Genomic DNA, 22,879 nt, shown 5'->3' with positions numbered 1-22,879 from the left:
AATGGCAGCCTTAATAAGTATCTTTTTTTGTGTGGAAGGATTTAGGAGGAGGGGAGGGTGAGCCTTAGTGAAGGCATTATTTCTTCATACAAAAAGAGAAAACATGCATACAGTGAAATGCATAAAAAGCCAAAACGCGCCCGGCTCCCCGCCTCCCTCCCTCCCCCAAGGAAAAGATGCTGAACACACACTCCCCAAACGCCAGAGCATGAATCTTCACAGCTTAATAGTCCCGGGGCCATTGTGCACTTTCTCCTGGGAAAGGGGGCTCATTCATCTGCAACCGCCCAAGTTCAACCTTTCAGCTGTGAGAACCGAGGTGGGGTGAGGGTAGGGGGGGTGCACCGCCCTCCAGAGTCCCACCGTCTTTAGCAGGAGGAGGCCAGAAGAGGTGCCATGTCCGTCCGGTCGCGTCCTGAGGAAGAACGGCTCGGCTTCCCCGGCCCCTCGCTACAATGCTGCCATCGAGGCACGGGAGAAGAGTCTGCGAAAGGCTGGGCCAGCCCCACCTGCAGGCAGCCGAACCCTCAAAGTGACCTTTGCCTGCACAGTGCAAGGCCCAGGAGCCTCCACGGCTCTCATCATAAACAGCATTCCCGACATGGAATCTGACAAAGAATCAGTCCCCTGTAGTGAATTCAAATGCACGCGGTTTAATAAGGCAGTGGCTTATGATCCCACTTCTCCTTCTCAGCTCGGCCTTACCCACAACCTGTCTTCCCAACGCGAAGAGACGTTACCAGGAACGGAGCCACTGGTGTAACGAAAAGTGCATCCGGGTTGTGGGGTTTTCCATTTAGCTAAAGAAGGTGATTAATCCAGTTCATCCACACCTGTGTCTCTATGCCAAAAATTTTCAAGAGGGACTTCCTATAAGCTAAGGCAGATTGGGAAGGTTTGTCTTTGAGGTCCACAGACATTTGGGACTGTAATAGAAAGAAGGAAGGAAGGAAAGGAAAAAGGAAGAAGAGAAAGAGAGAGGCAGAGAGAGAGAAAAAAAAGAAAGAAACAGGAGAACGGAAGGAGGCAAGGAAGGAGGGGAGAGAGAAGGCAGGCCATCCTTACAAAGTGCACTCTTGAAGCCAGTGCATCCCTCGCACCAATGGAAAATGAACTCACCCACACTGGTCGCTCCGCTCTGAAAGGACGCAGTTGAGAGAAGTCCTTTCTTTATTGTGTGGTTTTAAAGACTATTCTTTGACCTCTGCTATTTATGACTTGAAAGCTGTGAAGACAGGGCCAGGCCCCTTTGGCTCCAAAAGGCGCTGACACACAAAAGCTTTTCACCTTTGTTCCACGTACCTCATTCCACCCCCAACCCCCTTGACTCAGGACACATCCCTACCGCAGCCCCCTGGTTTCACAGACTGAATTCTCCCCTTTCTCTGGCCCAGTTACAGCCATTGCCGAGCTGACAAGTGGCCACCTTCACTCCTTTGCAGGGAATGAAGCCCTGGTCGTCACCACCCGGCTGAGAGGGGGTCTGGTAGGAATATAGATGTCTTGTCATCTCACGTCAGTTAACCATGAAATTGTAGGCAGAATGGTTCAGGAAACCAAGCAACGCACGGGGGCAAGTTTCAGCCACAATGTGGGATTTCTCGAGTTATTCTTTTACGATTTACAGATTTATCTGTTCCCTTTCTCACTCTTAATAGCATTCGAGACAGTTTTCAAAGTTCCATCGGATATAGCCAGAAAAACAGATAAAAACTGGACAATAAAAACTGGATCAGTGATAAAGCTAGTTCCCAAAATACATGAGATAAATTTCAGTAACCTTGCTAAAGTAAGTGATTTTATTTACCGCTGAGCCTTCCAACAGCCAACTCTAAAGGAAAAATACAGTGTCCAAGGGCTAAAATATATACCAGTTTCTGCTGCTGCTGCTGCTAAGTCGCTTCAGTCGTTTCCTACTCTATGCGACCCCATAGACGGCAGCCCACCAGGTCCCCCGTCCCTGGGATTCTCCAGGCAAGAACACTGGAATGGGTTGCCATTTCCTTCTCCAATACCAGTTTGTAGGGGAAGAATAATTCCTGTTGATTAGATGAGCATGCCTGAAGAAGGCATGGCAATCCATTCCAGTATTCTTGCCTGGAGAACCCCATGGACAGAGGAGCCTGGCGGGCTACAGTCCACGGGGTCGCAAAGATTCGGACACGACTGAGTGACTAAGCACACAACAAGATGAATACGATGAATGCCCTCCCAAGTTTTCTCCTAAAAACGGCACGGAATAACAGACTGATGTCCTCGGCAAGTTCCTCAGAGTGTTCCCCAACGACTGAGTTTCTCAGACACTCTCTGAGAATACCGCATGCCTTGCATTGCAGCAACATGGGGTTCAGTAAATGTCATTCATTAAAGGACAATTTCGAGATAGTGAAGGGACATAGTTGAGTCCTGTAATCAAGGCATGGATGGTACAGCATCTGGAAACTCTGTATGCATGGAAGTGAAAGTCGTTCAGTTGTGTTTGACTCTTTGCGACCCCACGGTCTATACAGTCCACGGCATTCTCTAGGCCAGAAGACTGGAATGGGTAGCCTTTCCTTTCTCCAGGGGATCTTCCCAACCCAGGGATCGAACCAGGATCTCCTGCACTGCAGGCAGATTCTTTATCAACTGAGCTATCCATGAGGCACGTACAAATGTTGGTGCTCTGGGTGACTTTCTGTACTGCAAGGATACAAAAGGTTTGAGCTAGCCTTGGCATGTACCAGCAAAGCAGTGGCGTGTGGATTATCACTGTCATTTCACAGGCAGCAGAGGTGCTGTTAGCTCTGATACCCACAGCAAAAATTACATATCCTAACGAGGATGATTGTTCGGATAAGAATGTCACCCTAACTCTGCCTACACATACATCAAAGAAGGTGAAGGAAGTACTTGGTCAAGATCCTTCTTAGGAAATAGTACTTTCTCTTACAATATGGAAGAAACCAAAAAGGTACAAGCTCAATGGGACATCCTACCCATGGCTGCAGTAATTTTAGGCTGAAAGAGAGTTTAGAACAAGTGCCCAGCTTACCATTAAACACACATACACAGTTCATATTGGAATCAAGCAGAGCCCTATGGGACTTTCCCAAGATAGACCTCCCCCAAGTCCTCTGACTTTCTCCTGATTCTTCGAAAACTTTAGCCTCCTAGGCTTTCCCTGAGATCCAACAAGCAAAGTTAATCTGAAAAAGGAGAGAATGCAAAAAGACGGGAAAACAGTCAAGGAAGACAAAATAATAACACTTTACCCATTAAACAAAATCAAGGATGGCTGTTTCCTCCTCAGGGGCTACAGATAATATTCTGAGCTATGTCCTTGAGCCATTTTACGGATACCGGAACCCCACCATGTGAAGGAAGTTTACTTCATGTTGACCACAAGCATTCCAGACCCGACAGAACCAGAAGTCTGATGAGGTTGATTCTGAAAATACCACTTGGGTACCTCACCACCAACCAAGCAGAATAATGTCCATAAGCTGATCACACACCTGCAACCCCTCTCCCGCACCCAGTCATTAAAAACATTTCCCTATACGCTATGACATCCCTGATATGTAGAATCTATAAAGAAATTATACAAATGAACCTACTTACAAAACAGAAAGCGACTCACAGACTTAGAGAATGAACTTATGGTTGTCAGGGGGAAGAGAAGGAGTTTGAGATGGACATGTATGGACATGCGGGATGGACATGCTATATTTAAAACTGGTAACACCAAGCAACTACTATCCAGCACAGGGAACTCTGCTCAGTGTGGCAGCCTGGATGGGAGGAGAATTTGGGGAATAATGGATACATGTGTATGTATGGCTGAGTCCCTTCACTGTTCACCCGAAACTGTCACAAGATTATTAATCGGCTATACACCAAAACCGGAGAAGGCAATGGCACCCCACTCCAGTACTCTTGCCTGGAAAATCCCATGGACGCAGGAGCCTGGTGGGCTGCAGTCCATGGGGTCGCTAGGAGTCGGACACGACTGAGCGGACTTCACTTTCACTTTTCACTTTCATGCATTGGAGAATGAAATGGCAACCCACTCCAGTAATTTTGCCTGGAGAATCCCAGGGACAGGGGAGCCTGGTGGGCTGCTGTCTATGGGGTTGCACAGAGTCGGACACGACTGAAACGACTTAGCAGCATACACCAAAACAAAACAAAAAGTAAAAAAAAAAATTTCCGTGAACTTCCTTTATGGCCCCAGGTTACCGCTCCGTGCTTTCACTGCAAGGGGCACAGGGTCAATCTCTGGTCCCCTGGTTGGGTAAGTTCCACTTTCTGGCTAAATCAAACCCTGTTGTTGAGTCCCTATGTCCTGTCCGACTCTTTGCGGCCCCGTGGAATGCAGCATACCAGGCTCCTCTGTCCCCCACTGCCTCCCAGAGTTGGGCTCAAATTCATGTCCGTTGAGTTGGTGATGTGATCTAACCTCTGATGGAATACATTACACCTTCAGAACATCTGGCAGACCGTCATGACCATGCAATGCATGCTGACGGAGATGCTTTTCATACGGTCCATGGACAATCCCTTTCCCAAGTCAGCTTTCAGGAACTCTTCCTCAGTCATGGGCCAAGTAAGAGATTTCGGTTGTGTCTCCTTCCGTGAGATGGGAGGAGAAATCGAGGAAGAGATGCGGAAGGGGTGGGGATTACGAGTCACACGGAGGTGCTTTTTCCCTTCCCCGTGTCTTTTCTTTGAAGTTTACGGCAGGTGGACATTCTTTCATCCCCGTAAAAACTGATAGGGAACAATCAGAAACACGTTGGGCTATTCGCGTGCCACATGCTGGACTTGAATCCAAATAAGAACCTGTTCTTTTCCTTAAATATTGATTGTGCTACTGGCCAAGTGTTGCAAGTTACTGGAGCACACAGGCTAGTTTCTAGGCTAAAAAACCCTCAGAATGTTCCAGCTACGGCTGGCTAATGATGCCCCAAAGCACACTAATATGTTTGATAAAAGTTCCCAGCGTGAGGGCGGAAAACACTTACCATAAGAATGACGGTGTGAGGCAAAGCAAATCAACAACACTGCTATAGCCTGCCTTCCACGCTAGAGGCTCCAATTAGAGCTGTGAACCTGCGTTCCAGGAGGCTGCGTCAGATGGAAGGGTGCCTCAGATCTCTCGTTGTTAAAACCATTAACTCACCAATCCACCTGCCCGGCCGGGCAGCGACCCTGCTAAGAGCCTTCAGCACTTACCACTTCAGACACGAAGCTCGGAAACTAGGTATTTATTTAGCTGCACCATCTGCCTCAACCTGACGCAAAGAGACCACTCAGGGAAAAAAGACCCTTGATGCTGGGGAAGATCGAGGGCAGTAGAAAGGGACGACAGAGGACGAGGTGGTTGGATGGCATCACTGACTCAACGGACATGGGTGTGAGCAAATTCCAGGACACACTGAAGGACAGGGAAGCCTGGTGTGCTGCAGTCCATGTGGTCGCAGAGTTGGACACGACTTTGCAACTGAACAACAAACAACCATCTGTAACTTGTTTTTGTTTTCATGGGCTCCACATTCTCCCACTTCGTTCTTTCTCTTTTCTCCACTTCTGCCTTTAAGTCAGAGATCATATCGACTTGCATGTTTCCCTACAGCGATACTGGATGGAGGACTGGAGACTATGGTGGCACGTGGAACCCTAACTCAGACTTGCTGACTGTGTGATTTGCAACTGCACGGAGACCAGGAACTCTAAGAGCTCAGGTCTCCCAGAGGAGAGACTTCATCGCTTGGCGAGCTCTCAGCAGTCTTTGGCGTCCTCGAGATTATGCCATTTACTGTCATGGTGTTATAGCAGAGTCTGAAAAATGTGCATTCAACAGGTTTTATTCATCATGCTGGCACAATATTGCATTACTGACCGATTTTTCAAAAGAACAGTAGCCAAACTTTAACACACCTCACGATTTCTTTTCCTATGTGTTCCATACACATTTTAATTCCACCACTGGTTTAAAGAAATAGAATATCTCTCTTCCTAAATTATCACATCCCATTTACTTAAAAATGAAGTTATAATCAAGGGGGTGGCAGAGGACAAGATGGTTGGATGGCATCATTGACTCAGTGAACATGAGTTTAAGCAAACTCGGGGAGATCGGAAAGGACAGGGAAACCTATCATGTCCGTGGGGTTGCAAAGGGTCAGGCACGACTTAGCAAGTGAAGAACAACGCCATGATCATTACTTATGAAAATAATAACACTAATATTAAAAATAAAGGGAATTAATTACAACACTCGAGAAGTTTTCTACTCTTGCAGCAGCATAAACCTACAACTTCTCTTGACACATTACTGGAGACTGTACTTATGAAAGAAAGTGAAGTCGCTCAGTCGTGTCCAACTCTTTGCGACGCTATGGACTGTAGCCTACCAGGCTCCTCCGTCCATGGGATTCTCCAAGCAAGAATACTGGAGTGGGTTGCCACTTCCTTCTCCAGGGGATCTTCCCGACCCAGGGATCGAACCCAGGTCTCCCACATTGGAGGCAGACACTTTAACCTCTGAGCCACCAGGAAGCTTAATGAAATACTTTGTAAACTCCCAAAAGACATCAGTACGTTGGACAAGAGATGCTCAATATACATCAACTTTGTCCCTGAAATGGATATTTATACAAAGTCAGGGAAAACTGCATGAATATCGGTAAGTATTACCATAGGTTTTAAGTGTTTTAAAGTATAAGGAACAACTGGAATTTCAAACTGTTGCATATTACAGCACTGTAAAAGATAAACTGTTCAACTTTGGTTTTTTGGCTATTTGGACATAGCACATTTCCATGGGTGCCTGAGTTTTCATTTTCCTCCTTAGGATGTATTTTCCTGGGGCTCTATGGACTTACAGTCATTACCACATAAATCATGGAAAGCATTTAACACAAAACAAAAGCCTCCAACAGTCACATTCAGTTATGTTTCTGGGGTTTGACCTTTATCCAATAAATTTCACAGATGCCAAATGAAGCCGTCCAGATGTTCATACAAGCAAAACCAATCTTCCTCACCTCCAAATTTGGCTTCAGAATACGCCTGGAAAATCACTAAGCATCTGGAGTTATGGCCCTTATAAGAACAGAACTCCCACTGAGATCAAAGTAACAAGCCACCACACCAAGATTGAGCTCTGAATTACTGCTTTTCAACTCAAATCCTCACAACCAAATGGGAAACAAAAGTCAACCAACAGAGTTACAACATCCAGAAGGAGAAGGATGAGCACGCATGCACCCCAGATGGGTGGCTGTCACCAAGAGTGCCAGTCTTAGGCGCAAGGTTCAGAAAGCTAACAGACCATAAGGTCAGAGCATACTTATCTTACAAATGCATGACTGTCGTGCAAACATAAAATGAACAAGTGTCAAATATTGAACTCATGAAATACTACCAGGACCAGGGATATCTTACATTTGGTTCAAAGGAGAAATCCAAGGAATACAAACATACGGACACACAAAAAGGATCGCTTGAGTGGATTTACAAATACACACAAAATGCTCTGTTGATGGGGAAGCTTCAGTTGCAGTCCCCTGCACACAACCATTTGCATTTCCACGGACCAGAGTCATCTGCATTCTTATCAGCCTCCTACCATTTGCAAAGGAAGAAAACAGCTCAAAGATATGAACAATGTAGATAAGCCACAAGATGCAAGGTGGAGAGCATCCAGCCACCTTTCATTTTGCCCATTCTGAAGTCCTCCACAAGTCTTACTTGTGGCAGAGGATGAGATGGTTGGATGGCATCACCGACTCAATGGACATGAGTTTGAGCAAACTCTGGGAGACCGTGAAGGACAGGGAAGCCTGGCGTGCTGCAGTCCATGTTGTCACAAAGAGCTGGACACTGAACGACTGAACAAGTCTTACTGGGATTCCCAGGTGGTGCTAGTGGTAAAGAACCCGCTTGCCAATTCAGGAGATGTAAGAGACATGGGTTTGACCTCTGGGTGGGGAAGATCCCCTAGAGAAGGCCATGGCCACCCACTCCCATATGCCTGCCTAGAGAATCCCATGGATAAAGGAGCCTGGCAGACTACAGTCCATGGGGTTTCAAGAGTCGGACATAACTTAGTGATTTAGCACACATGCACAGCTCTTGCTGGCTCTAATAATCACTCAACGTTCAAAAAGTAATTGTGAGTTAATATTTTCTTCCTATTGTTTGGGCTTCCTTGTGACTCGGACAGTAAAGCATCTGCCTGCAATGTGGGAGACCCGGGTTCAATCCCTGGGTCGGGAAGATCCCCCAGAGAAGAAAATGGCACCCCACTCCAGTATTCTTGCCTGGAAAATGCCATCGACGGAGGAGCCCGGTGGGCTACAGTCCATGGAGTCGCAAAGAGCTGGATACGACTGAGCGACTTCACTTTCACTTTCCTTTCTTATTATTTACCATTCATTCAGTCAACGAATCCTCAAAAGCTGATCAACAATCTTCCACCCATGGTGTTAAAAACGGTCCATTTATTAGTTTCAATACATCAAGATACGTCTTTGTATTGAGAGAAAAATACTACTTTACTGTTTTGTTTCTGCTTGCTTTTGCTCATGGGAATGCCTTGGCAGACAAGAGACGGTGGCAAACTACAGCAAATGGGCAAAGCCAGCTCAGCACCTGTTTTTGTACAGCTGGCGAGCACAGAATTGTTCTTACTTTTTTAAATGTGGCTGGCGAAAACAAAATTTCATGACATGGAAGTTATATAAATTCCAATTTCCGTGTCTGCACATAACGTTTCATTGGAAAACAGCCACTTACCTTTGTTTATCTCCTATCTATCACTTTTTTTCAGGCTACAATGGCCACAAGAGTAGTTGCCACCGAGACCTGAAGCACTACAAAGATGAAAATATTTACTATTAGACCTTCTACAGAAACTGTATATGGTGAGAATCAGAATTCCTAACATTATAATGGGCCTCTGAAAAGGTGCTAGGCGCATACCACATGGTCAGTAAATCATGTGTTTATCTCCCTTCAAGTTATAAAGTAAAACTTCTGAAAACAGAACTGTGTTCTTCAATTCTTTTTGTTGCTGTTCAGTTGCTCAGTCATGTCCGACTCTTGGGGACCCCATGGACTGCAGCACACCAGGCTTCCCTGTCCGTCACCATCTCCCGAAGCTTGCTCAAATTCATGTCCATTGAGTCGGTGATGCCAACCAACCATCTCGTCCTCTGTCGTCCCCTTCTCCTCCTGCCTTCTCCCTTAATTCTTTTTTATAACTTGCAAAATGGACAGACAAAGGCTTCTGAACCTCTCTTGGCACTATTGAGATTGAAGTCAGGAAACTCCTCACCATGAGGGAGTCCTGCGTGTTGCGACTGTCAGCACCCCTGACCTCCACCCACCAGATGCCAGTAGCTTCCCACCACCAATAGTGACCACCAAAAATGTCTCCCCGCATTGCCAAACATCCCGTGGGGAGCAAAATCGCTCTAGCTGGGTAACCAGTGGCCTCAAGCTATGCTGGACATTAAGTCACTGTTCTAAATTACGAAGGAGCTGAAAGCTGCTAATGAACCCTGACTTCATTAAAGGAGGAAAATTTTCCTAATTAATAATAAATGATCTTTATTTATTATTAATTAGGAAATAATTAATTACCTGCCTCCTGAGAAATCTGGAGGTCAAGAAGCAAGTTAGAAGCAGACATGGAACAATGGACTCGTTCCAAATTGGGAAAAGAATACTTCAAGGCTGTATAATGTCACCCTGCTTATTTAACTTACAGGTAGAGTACATCAAGCAAAATGTCGGGGTGGATGAAGCACAAGCTGGAATCATGACTGCAGAGAGAAAGAGAAATATCAATAACCTCAGATATGCAGATGACACCACCCTTATGGCAGAAGGTGAAGAGGAACTAAAGAGCCTCTTGAACAAAGTCAAAGAGGAGAGTGAAAAAGTTGGATTAAAGCTCAACGTTCAGAAAACTAAGATCATGGCATCTGGTCCCATCACTTCATGGCAAATAGATGGGGAAACAATAGAAACCACGACAGACTTTTCCTTGGGCTCCAAAGTCACTGCAGATGGTGACTGCAGCCATGAAATTAGAAGACACTTGCTCTTTTGAAGAAAAGCTATGACAAACCTAGACAGCATATTAAAAAAAAAAAAAAAGGCAGAGACATTACTGACAAAGGTCCATACAGTCAAAGCTAACGTTTTTCTAGTAGTCATGTATGGATGTGAGAGTTGGACCATAAAGAAAGCTGAGAGCCGAAGAATTGATGCTTTTGAACTGTGATGTTGCAGAAGACTCTTGAGAGTCCCTTGGACTGCAGGGAGATCCAACCAGTCCATCCTAAAGGAGATCAGTCCTGAATATTCATTGGAAGGGCTGATGCTGAAGCTGAAACTCCAATACTTTGGCCACCTGATGCAAAGAGCTGACTTATTGGGAAAGACTCTGATGCTGGGAAAGACTGAAGGCAGGAGGAGAAGGGGACAACAGGGGATGTGATGGTTAGATGGCACCACTGACTCGATGGACATGAGTCTAAGCAAGCTCCAGGAGTTGGTGATGGACAGGGAAGCCTGGTGTGCTGCAATTCACGAGGTCACAAAGAATCAGACAAGACTGAGCAACTGGACTCAACTGAATAAATGATCACGCTGCATTACTCAGATACAAAATGGATTGTATAACTTATTTTTTCCCTGAAGGTAGTACAGTAAGAATGTACTTTGGAGGAGGAAGAAAATGTAATGTATACATTTCATTCATGGATAATTCACAAATACTTAATGAGCACCAGCCAGAATGGCTATCATAAAAAATATCCACAAACAATAAATGATGAAGAAGGTGTAGGGAGAAGGGAACCCTCCTGCACTGTTGGTGAGGATGTAAATTGGTACAGCCACTATGGAGAACAGTATGGAGGGTCCTTAAAAAACTAAAAATAGAGCTATGGCCCTGCCCCCTTGGAGAATGAAATGGCACCCCACTCCAGTATTCCTGCCTGGAAAATGCCATGGACGGAGGAGCCTGGTGGGCTACAGTCCACGGAGTTGCAAAGAGTGAGACACGACTGAAGCAACTTAGCATACGCACATGACCCTGAAATCCCACTCCTGGGCACACATCCAGAGAAAAACCTGACCCAGGAGGATACATGCACCCCAGTATTCACTGCAGCACTGTCCACAACAGCAAAGACATGGAAACAGCTCACACGTTCACCAACAGAAGAAAGGCTGTAGCAGCAGTGGTGCATATATACAACGGGGTATTACTCGCCGTTACAAAGAATGAAATCTCGCCATCTGCACCAACATCTATGGGCCTAGAGACTGTCACGCTAAGTGAACCCAAGTCAGATGGAGAGGCAGACATGCAGTATGACCTACCTGATATGTGGAATCTACAAAGACATGACACACACGAACAACTTACAAAACAGAAAGAGACCAACAGACCTAGAAAACACACTTACAGTTGCCAGGGAGACGATAATCAGTGAGTTTAGGATAGACATGTACTCTGTCATATTTAAAATGGATCACCAGCAAGGAACTAATGTATAGCACAGGGAACTCTGTTCAGTCCTCTGTAATAAGCTTATGGTCACTGGGGGGAAGGATGGGGGAAGGGATAGTCAGGGAACTTGGGATGGACATGCACACACTGCTGTATCTAACATGGAGAACCAGCAAGGACCTGCTGGACAGCACAGGGAGCTCTGCTCAGTGTCATGTGGCAGCCTGGGTGGGAGGGGAGTTTGGGGGAGAATGGATACATGTATATGTATGACTGAGTCCCTTCACTGTTCACCTGAGACTATTACAACATTGTTTGTCATTAATCAGCTATACCCCAATACCAAATAAAAAGTTGAAAAAAAAAACACCCAAAACACAAATGCTTGGTAAGCAACAACTCTGTACCCAAACACGGTTCTAGGCTTCAAGATATCACAATGAACAAAGCGGGACACAATCAATGGCTGCCTGAAGCTTATTTTCTGGTGAAGGAGACAGAATCACAGAGACAAAGAAATAGGTATATAAAATGGCAAGGGTGTAACATGGCCGAGGACACTGTAAAGGTGTGGGAGGTGATACAGGAAGGCAAGGCTGAGGAGGCCGCATTTGTGCTGAGATGTGAATGAGGGGTGGCGGGGGGGGGTGGGGCGGTGGTGCGTGGTGAGCTGGGCATCATTGGGAGATGTCTGGGAGGAAGGAAAAGACTCACTGAAGGGTGTTGAACACAGGAGGAAGTGGAGAGAGACCACAGGCAGATGAGAAAGTGTTTACACTGAAGGAGATGCTTAGATATTAAAGGGCGGGAGGCAAATGGCAGCATGATTCAGATTACACGTGGAAAGGGTCTTTCCAGCACCCGCATGCACACAGGAGAATCTGGGAGCCCAGAGAGCATGCTCGTGGACTGGTCCAGATGAGAGATGCTGGCAGACTGGACAAGGCTGGCAACTGGATGGGAGGAAGAACCAATGTTCTGGAAAGATCCTGACGGTGACCAACTTTGCAGATGCAACCAGAACTAATTAGAAACTGTGTACTTTCTATAAAAAGTAGAGACGTCCCTTTGCCAACAAAGGTCTGTATAGACAAAGCTATGGTGTTTCCAGTAGTCATCTGTGGATGCGAGAGTTGGACCATAAAGAAGTCTGAGCACCAAAGAATTGATGGTTTTGAACTGTGGTGCTGGAGAAGACTCTTGAGGGTCCCTTGGACTGCAAGGAGATCCAACCAGTCCATCCTAAAGGAGATCAGTCCTGAATATTCACTGGAAGGACTGATGCTGAAGCTGAAGCTCCAATCCTTTGGCCATCTGATGTGAAGAGCCAACTCATTTGAAATGTGTAAAATTTGAAATGACTCTGATGCTGGCAAAGATTGAGGGCAGGAAGAAGGGGACGACAAAGGATGAGATGGTTGGATGGCATCACTGACTCAATGGACATGAGTTTGAGTAAAGTTGGGGAGATAGTGAAGGACAGGGAAACCTGGTGTGCTGTAGTCCATGGGGTCGCAAAGAGTCGGACACAACTTAGCCACTGAACAACAACTTTCTATGAAATATTATGTAAACTCTATCTTTTAACATACATTCAGTTATCTCATCTGCATAACTTTTTGACTTGGTGGGGTTTTTTTTTTAACTCTTCTGTCCCAATATTTGTTCAAAACAGTTTTTAAAGTTGTAGATCTTTATTCAAGACCACAATGGAGACAGCATTCCCAACTTGAGTTGCCTCTATTGATTTGCTTGCCTTGGAAGTCCAACGGACAGAGAATCCTGGCTGGCCACCGTCCGTCGGATAACAAAGAATCAGGCACGACTTAGTGACTGAACAACCACCACACCCGATTTGCTGAGTTATTTCAGGACCATTATCCAATATGTATGTGCTTGATTTTCCCCACGTGTAAAATGGAGTTATCATCGCTTACCCTTCACTTCATTACCCAGAAGATCAAGAGGAAAAGCTTACACAGTGCTTCAAAGTCTGAAAAGAAATGCAAATTATCTGCGAATGTACTCAGTGAGGATAATATCCAAAGGAGATAAACTTTGATTAACATGTAAGGTTCATCCCCACGGATTCAGACTAAAGACAGCCCTGAAATTTATGTCAGCTTTGTAATATATTCCAAAGATTCTGTTGCAGTTAGCCGTGACTTATTGATTCATTTTTGCTTTCAGGCAAAAGGAATTGATTTCTGTTCTTGTGAAATTCAGTCTCTCATGTCAGCCTTGATCATTCAATTATGAAATATGGTTCAACGATCTGTATTCCCCAGAGTTGCAATACTCTTTAATTAGGGTATTTTAGAAGCAGTTCAAATGAATCTCTCCCATTCAAATTTCAAATGTATAGAAAAATTAATTTCTTGATGGGGTAAGGATAAAAGGGGTGCTGAGTATAAATAATACAGATACAAAAAAATTACCATCATGTGAAGGCAAGTTATGGCCAACCTAGATAGCATATTAAAAAGCAGAGATAATACTTTGCCAACAAAGGTCCATCTAGTCAAGGCTATGGTTTTTCCAGTGGTCATGTACGGACGTGAGAGTTGGACTGTGAAGAAAGCTGAACGCCAAAGAATTGATGCTTTTGAACTGTGGTGTTGGAGAAGACTCTTGAGATTCCCTTGGACTGCAAGGAGATCCAATCAGTCCATCCTAAAGGAGACCAGTCCTGGGTGTTCATTGGAAGGACTGATGCTGAGGCTGAAACTCCAATACTTTGGCCACCTGATGTGAAGAGTTGACTCATTGGAAAAGACCCTGATTCTGGGAGGGACTGGGGGCAGGAGGAGAAGGGGACAACAGAGGATGAGATGGTTGGATGGCATTACCGACTCAATGCACATGAGTTTGTTTGAACTCCATGAGTTGGTGATGGACAGGGAGGCCTGGTGTGCTGCACTCCATGGGGTGGCAAAGAGTCGGACACGACTGAGCAACTGAACTGAACTGAATACCCAACCAACAAAACTGGAAAAAAAAAAACTACTTATGAAATTTAGTCACGTAGCCATATATTCTTATACACACACACACAATCTTTTTCTGTAGTGACGACATAAACAAATTCAACACTAGTTGAAGAACAATTAATATAACAAATACCAGAAAATGTCTTATGACGGCCAATGTTTACGATACTATATAAAAAGGAAAAGGATCATAAACCAGACATTCCATTTCAGCCCAGAATCTCGAGAGTCAGAGATAAGCAAAGCTTGCTTTCACCAAATTATTTCACATTCACACGATTATACAATTTTGACTGTAAAATAAAAGAATGCTTCAATTTTCAGTCTAATAGTAGCACCCACAAAAGAAAATTCAGCAAACTCTACTACAATCGCAAAGCACTCCAGGATGTATAGCAGGTTTCAACTGTGTTCACTTATACTATCTGAATATAAAGCCAACTTTCAGGCTAGAGCTGAAGCATATACCTACATGTATACTACATATATATACACACATACAGATTCTTATAGCTTATGATGTTTTGAGACTGAGAAATTTACGCCATCAAACATATGAATGAGAATAATGTGAAATTTAGAATATGGGTGTGCAATAAGAAATACTCAGAAATAGAAAAGAGACTGCTTAAAGAATCGAATTACTTAATGAGCAGTTCCTGCCCACAAAGTAAACACATACAAAATAACTTAGCTGTAAGTCGAATGCATTAAGTCCTCTGGTGGAATCAGAAGATGTTTTCTTCTTAAAAACATTTTTGACTAAAATAACTATAGAATGGAGAGACAAATAAGGTAATATATAGAAATACTGATAATCTTGATTGAAGCAGTGACTACATTAACGGAACCTATACATGTGATAAAAACCTTACAAAACTATATTAATACATCCCTTGTACCAATGATGATTTTCTGCTTGTAATACTGTGCTATGAATATATAAGGTATAAACATTGGTGGAAAGAGGGTGAACAGTACATGTGATTTCTCTCTTACTACCTTTGTGGCTTCCTGTGACTCTACACTTATTCCAAAATTAATTAAAAAAAAAAACACTGATACAGTTGTAGGGAACATACCTTTGAACATTGCTTGTGATTCTGGCACCAAACCAGGGAACCATTGTTCTGCAAAACGAAAAAAGAAACATTGACTCATTAGATACTTTTCTATTTGAAAACTACATACACCTGTGTGCATTAATATAATTTTAAAATATCCGCCCTAATGAAAGACCAACCTGCCACCCTGCTACATCTTTCTTTCTAAAACAGAAAAGTGGGTTTCTAATGGAAATCGTGTTTTGCCCTTGACTGCATGATACAAATACTTATAAAATAATGAACAATTTCAAGCTGTTTTGGGAAGGAAAAGTGTGTGAGCCATCTCTCAGGGGTGTGCTGAGTGATGAAATACAGACCAGCAGGAAAATGACCCGCAGAGGTGTCTTACTGGAGGCTTTTCAATTTCAACTAATCAGTAAAAAGAGTTTGAGCCTGGAAGTCAGATCCCATGGGAAAAACATTCTCTCTCTCTCTCTCTCTCTCTCTCTCTCTCAATCTATCTCTCTCTCTCTCTTTCCCCCTTCTCTCCATGTGTGACTCTGGACAAGGGACTTACTATGTCTGTTCCTCAGTTCATCCATCTGTAAAACATAAAGACATTAGCTCTTGCATGTGGTCAGTGGTATAACTAAGTGAGGGGATACGCACAAACCACTCAAACATACCAAATGCCAGGACTAGGATTTATTCAAATTCAAATTGATTTTATTGAAGTACAGCTGATTTGTAATGTGTTAATTTCTGCTGTACTGAGTGACTTTGTTATACACACAAACATATATATATACACATATATATACACACATTTTTTCATATTCTTTTCCATTATGGTTTATCAGAGGATATTGACTGAATGAGGACTGATGCTGAAGATGAAACTCCAATCCTTTGGCCACCTGATGCAAAAATCTGACTCCTTTGAAAAGACCCTGATGCTGGGAAAGATTGAAGGCAGGAGGAGAAGGGGACAACAGAGGATGAGATGGTCGGATGGCATCACCGACTCAATGGACACGAGTTTGAGTAAACTCTGGGAGTTGGTGATGGACAGGGAGGCCTGGCGTGCTGCAGTCCATGGGGTTGCAAAGAGTCGGACACGACTGAGCGACTGAACTGAGCTGATTGAGTACAGTTCCCTGCACTCTACAGTGAAAGTGAAAGTGAAGTCGCTCAGTCGTGTCCGACTCTTAGAGACCTCACGGACTGCAGCCCACCAGGCTCCTCCACCCATGGGATTTTCCAGGCAAGAGCACCTGATTGGGGTGCCATTGCCTTCTCCATTGCCACTCTAAAGTAGAACCTTGTCTATTCATTCTATATATATGTGTGTGTTTCCACCTGCTAACCCCAAACTCCCAATTCACCCCTCTCCACCACCCCACCCCCTTGACAACCATCAGCCTGTGCTCTATGTCTACGAGTCTCTTTCCGCTTCATAGATAAGTTCACTTGGGTCGTATTTTAGATTCTACACGTAAGTGACATCATATGCTACTGATCTTTCTCTGTCTGACTTATTTCACTTGGTATGATAATCTCTGCATCCGTCCATGTTGCTGCCAATGGCATTATCTCTTTGTTTTCTGCGGCTGACTAGTATTTTATTGTATATATAAGTTTCTTTACCTACTCATCTGTTGACGGATATTTACACTGCTTCCATATCTTGGCTGTTGTAAATAGTGACACCACGAATATAGGGCTGCATGTATCTTACCGAATTACAGTTCTGTAGGACTATGATTTATTATCCCTGGATTCTGAATTTCTGTTTGAAACTTGTCCTCATACATGACTAAAATTTTGGTTGGATTATGATACTTTACATCAGACTGTGCTAGGTTGGGATAGGTTGGGAGAGCTAATGGAAACGGTCACCTGGTAATTAAGATGCTCTGACTTCCTGTTCTCTGAAGTTCAAAGTTGGCTACAAGATTAAAGTAGCCCATTACCTATGGCTGAATGCCTAAACTTGTAATTTTAAGAATGTCATAGTGAATAGAAGAGTATCACCTTTGTTTGCACTCAAAAGAACACTGAACCAATAATATACCTTTTAAAAAATATTCGTATTACAAATTTACTGATCTATACTTCACATATGCAAAAATCACTCATTTAAACTGTATAATTCAGTGGTTTTTAGTAGAAAGGCAGTGCCACCATCATCACTCATTATTGGACTTTTTCATCACCTCTGACACAAAGCTGTCCGTTTTGCAGTCCCTCTCTTCAGACTCTGACAACCACTAACATACATTCTTTCACATACGTAGTCTTCTGTGTCTGGATTATTTCGCTTCATCTTGTTTTACATTATGCTCTTGAGAGTCCCTTGGACAGCAAAGAGATCAAACCAGTCCATCCTAAAGGAAATCCATCGTGAATATTCACTGGAAGGACTGATGCTGAAGCTGAAGCTCCGATACTTGATGCAAAGAGCCGACTCATTAGAAAAGACCCTGATACTGGGAAAGATTGAAGGCAGAAGGAGTAAAGGGCGACGGAGGATGAGATGGCATCACTGACTCAATGAACGTGAGTTTGAGCAAGCTCCAGGAGAAACAGTAAAGGACAGAGAAGCTTAGTGTACTACAGTCCATGAAGTCGCGAACAGTTGGACACAGCTTTAGCAAGTGAACAGCGGTCTTTTTGCTTCATCTGTACTGTCACATACATCAATACTTCATTCATTCTTGTTTTACGTCATATCCTATTGTATGGATATCTGCTCTTCCATTCACAATAACATATCTTCCTAATGCAGGATTCTCAAAATCACAGGGTAGATCTCAACTGTTTAGGATTAGAAATTCCCCTCTTCTATCTAAAAATCATTTGGCTAAAAGATCTCAGTCCTGCAGGAAAGCTTTCCCCATTAAGTGTCTCCGTCACACTAACTCAAGTCTCCTTTACAAGCTTAACTCCCCCAAATTTGCTGAATGCCCCTAACAATTTTAGATAATCTGGTATTAACCTCCTTACCCCCTCGCTGAGCTGCACCCAACCTCAGTGGTGCCCACTGATATCTCCCTACATTATCAATACCTACCAGTCCATCAATAAGGGCTGGAGCTGTGTATGAACAGCCTGGACTGAGGTCAGGCATGGTCTTCTGTAGGCTTGATATCAGAGAAATAAGAATTTAATAGACTGGGTGGGGGCCAAAGCTGGACAAACAGTGGACATGGTTTCAGTTCAGATCAGTCGCTCAGTTGTATCCAACTCTTTGCGACCCCATGAATCGCAGCACGCCAGGCCTCCCTGTCCATCACCAACCTGGTTTAATTACTGGCAATAATGTGTTCAAGAAAGAGGCCATCATGGGAAAACCCTGTGTTTCATAAAAACTGGAGACAAAGTTCACAAGGGCTTTAGGCAGACCAAGGTATGGGTCACAAGCAGGGTGTGCTATGTTCAGACATGTCTCAGTCATGTCTGAGTCTTTGCGAGCCCTGGGACTGTAGACCACCAGGCTCCTCTGTCTGTGAGATTTCCCAGGCAAGAATACTGGAGTGGGGTAGCCATTCCCATCTCCAGGACATCTTGCTGGAGACACAGGGATCGAACCTGCATCTCCAGCATTAACAGACGGGTTCCTTTCCACTGAGCCGCCTGAGAGGCCCATAAAGAGGGTTAACAACAGCAGCAAGAAGCAGGGGCCAAACGCTGAGAAGTATGCTGTTATGGCAACGCTGGGGGCAGGGTCTGGGGCATCCGGAGAACTTGTCTCCTCATCGTCCTGTCTGGGAGGGTTTCTGTGGCCTGTCCCATGTGGGGTTGGGTCCTGCTGGGACTTCCAAGGACCAGGTCTGGCCAGACCACAGCCTGACCCCAACTTGAGTGCCCCGCACTCACACCCCAGAGATGGGAACCAGTGAGGTTCCTTCCAAAGAGACACAGGGCTAAAGCGAATGGACTCCCAACCTTGGAGACTAGGTCAAGGCCAGATCTTGACCACCTCCTTCAGCAGGGTCATGGTCTGAGGGGGGCTTCCCTGGTGGCTCAGACAGACAAGAATCTTCCTGCCAGTGCAGGAGACCCTGGGTTGGGAAGATCCCCTGGAGACGGGAAAGGCTACCCACTCCAATATTCTTGGGCTTCCGCTGTGGCTCAGCTGATGAAGAATCTGCCTACAATGCGGAAGACCTGGGTTCAATCCCTAGGTCAGGAATATCCCCTGGAGAAGGGGATGGCAACCCAGTCCAGTATTCTTGCCTTGGAAATCCCATGGATGGAAGAGCCTGGCGGGGCTACAGTCCGTGGGGTTGTAAAGAGTCGGACACGACTGAGCGACTCCTTGACAACAACAGTGTGGTCTAAGGACCTTCTGCCTTCGTGAGTCAGGTCAGCATGTCCTGCCCCTTGCCCTGGGATCCCTGAGTTGGGATCCCTGACCTGGGACCAGCTTCCACCAGCTTCCCCTCCAGGTCTTCCTTCCCCTGGACACACGGGCAGGCCCTCTACAGCTCTGCCTCTGCTCTTGAGAGATGCCTCACACACCCTCCTGCTCTGGGATCTCTTTCCCCTGATCTGAGTCTTAAGCTCCTCAACGGGAGTGTGGTCCTGGAGACAGGGCTTCCTGTTTCCGCTCCACTTGAAATCTTCACACTGGCAACTGGACCAGCTTCTTAGGCCAATTGCAAGGGTGCCCAGAGCTTCAGAAGCAGGCATGGCAACTGCTCCCTGCCCCCATTGATGGGCTGACAAAAATATTACCAGCGGGGTCATATGCTACTGACCTGAGTATTATCGATAAATATCATGATTGAGACAGTACAAGCATTTGCTCTGGTTATCTGTCATAGTCACCTACATGATCAATCCACGGACCACCCAAGCTTCCTCTGCCCATTTGACACTGAAGGCACTCGGAGTCAAAGAGGGCAAGTAATATATATATATACACACACACACATTCTGCAGCCAGTGGTGAAACTCAGCTACGAGTGCCGTGGTAAAGAAAAGCGAGGGAGACAGACAGAGGCTGAGAGCGGGCTGTGAATGAAATCTCCAGGTGTGTAAACCACAAGGAGAGTAGGAATCGGACCAGAGAGTTCCCAACATTGTAAGCTTGGAGAATATCAGATCAGGTGGCGCGGCTGGAGCAGGGAATAGCAGAGGAGATGGGGTGAACACGCAGGAAGCGGATCAGGTTACAAATTACTGGAAAGAACACTCTTCACTTAGTATATATCAGAGGGTTAAAAAAATAATAACAACAAAAATTAGAGCTGTGAGAAGATCCATTCATGGCACATCTTGGTTAGAATCCTTCTGTTCGCTTTGCAGGTAAAATGGTCAAATCTCAACAACAGACGAAACCAGGGAAGGGTGCCTTCAGCCGCCTGGCAAACGCAAACACGACTGCCAGCCCCAGGCTGAGACACACATTGCCGCAGGTCCCGTTGGCCTGCACACCCTATCCCGACAGCCTCTGAGCCCATCTGTCATTGACATTTTCCTGGGATTTAATACCAACGCATTTCCTCCACCGAAGCGCTTTCATTTGAGGCCAAATCTCCCATTAATCATAAAAAATGAAAAGCTGTCCTTAGAAAGAAATATTGGGGGCCACAGCAAGCAGGCATGAAAGGTTTATTACGATTATAATCGTTAACTTTTTTTATTACAAAAGATAGGATGTCATAGCTTGCTGGGGAAGATTAAAAAGATAATCCACGTAAAGTGTTTAGCAAAATGGGTGGCACAGAGTTAGATGTTTAAAAAAAAAAAAACAAAGACGATTGTGATTATAAATTTTACTATGTTTGCCATTATTTTTGTTCTGAGGAGTGGAAGAGTAATCCTGGACTTTCAAACTCCCAGCTCCCGTGTACAACATGCACCCCATGCTAACTGGTTTCATCTTATTAGTGAGGCTCAGAAGGTGAGGGGGTTTGGGGTACTGAGATGGGTCGGGTTGGGGTGGGAAGTACCGTATTTTCTTCCCTTCAGTTCAGTTCAGTTCAGTCATGTCTGACTCTTTGCGACCCCATGGACTGCAGCACACCAGGCCTCCCTGTCTATCACCAACTGCTGGAGTTTACTCAAACTCATGTCTGTTGAGTTGGTGATGCCATCCAACCATCTCATCCTCCGTCGTCCCCTTCTCCTCCTGCCCTCAATCTTTCCCAGCATCAGGGTCTTTTCCAATGAGTCAGCTCTTCTCTGAGCGGTAGCAATTTTCCAACATTGGCCAATGTGATGAGAGGGCATGCTTTACTTGCCTTTTATTGGCCATTTGTATTTCCTCTATGGAGAACTGTCTCTGCATTTTAGCATTTCTATTTTGGAGAGTCCAGCCTCTTCTTAGATACTATAGCAGCTATTAGTACCAATTAGACTTAGTCATAATTTGCCTGTTATTTACTGCTTTAAGTAAAAGATTTCCAGTACATTGTTTGACTTTTGAATTTACTCATGGAGTTTTCTCCACGTAGAAATTTTCTACACACACACACACACACATTTTCCTACCCAAAGTGTCTCTATTTCCTTTTGGGGTTTTGAGTTTCCTGTTTTCTTTAAAGCAATCACCCCCCACCAAGCCCGCCCATGACAAGGTTTTGCAGCTGCCCTATGCTTTTGGTTTTATCAATCAGCATCTTCCACACAATTTACCTGTACAAAGAACTTCTATGAACCCTGCCTAATGGCATGGCGGATGTCTGTAAATCCCCGATTAGCTCCGGCCCCTGTGTTTGGGCCAGGTGTGCAAGAACTCCCCACCATCCACCTATGCAGCTTACCTGGAATGCTCTCTGAGCAGACGAGCAATGGAAAAATATAAACACCCTGAGCATTTCAACATCCCGCCCGGGGGGAAGTTTTTAGCCGGATTACAATAGCCTTCACCAGTTAAGCCACTTGACAACAAAAAATAAAATACAGTATCTCCAATAAAGTCTCACTCTGGCTGAAAGCCAGCAAAAATAAAGGCCAAAGTACATTAGGCATGAAAGATATTTGCCTCTAGAATCATCACTTTAACCTCCAGGTAGCATCAGACAGTGGGACTTTGGTAATTATAGAAAGATTACATCCTGTATTTTATTGGTTTAATGGGATCAAACATGAATGCCAGTCAGTCCAACTTTCAAAGAGTTTATGTAAGTTCAGTCAGCTGCACCCAGACACTATTTCAATGATATTTTCAAAGTCGCTTCATTTCCAGCCTTTTGATTTTTCCCTTCAAGAAAAAAAATAATAATTCTTCAAAAGCTTCAAGTAAAGAAAACACTTCACTCAAAGACGACCCACAAGGGAAGGATAAAGACAGATGAAAACTAGCTATCTCAATACAG

The 22,879-nt window shown here is 44.6% G+C and overlaps 1 protein-coding gene across 1 annotated transcript in view; it reads right to left on the bottom strand.

The window, feature by feature from the left end:
* Positions 1-22,879, bottom strand: part of ANOS1 (anosmin 1) — a 210,918-nt gene that overhangs the window by 156,225 nt on the left and 31,814 nt on the right. The window contains exon 2 of the mRNA XM_059883913.1: positions 15,588-15,635. Coding sequence (XP_059739896.1) covers positions 15,588-15,635 — 48 coding nt within the window. The remainder of the gene's footprint in view (positions 1-15,587; positions 15,636-22,879) is intronic.

The sequence above is a fragment of the Bos taurus genome, chromosome X (assembly GCF_002263795.3).
Source record: "Bos taurus isolate L1 Dominette 01449 registration number 42190680 breed Hereford chromosome X, ARS-UCD2.0, whole genome shotgun sequence".
In the NCBI taxonomy this organism is placed as follows: Eukaryota; Metazoa; Chordata; class Mammalia; order Artiodactyla; family Bovidae; genus Bos; species Bos taurus.
The sequence above is the reverse complement of the archived record's forward strand: the minus strand, read 5'-3'. Positions and strand labels throughout refer to the sequence as shown.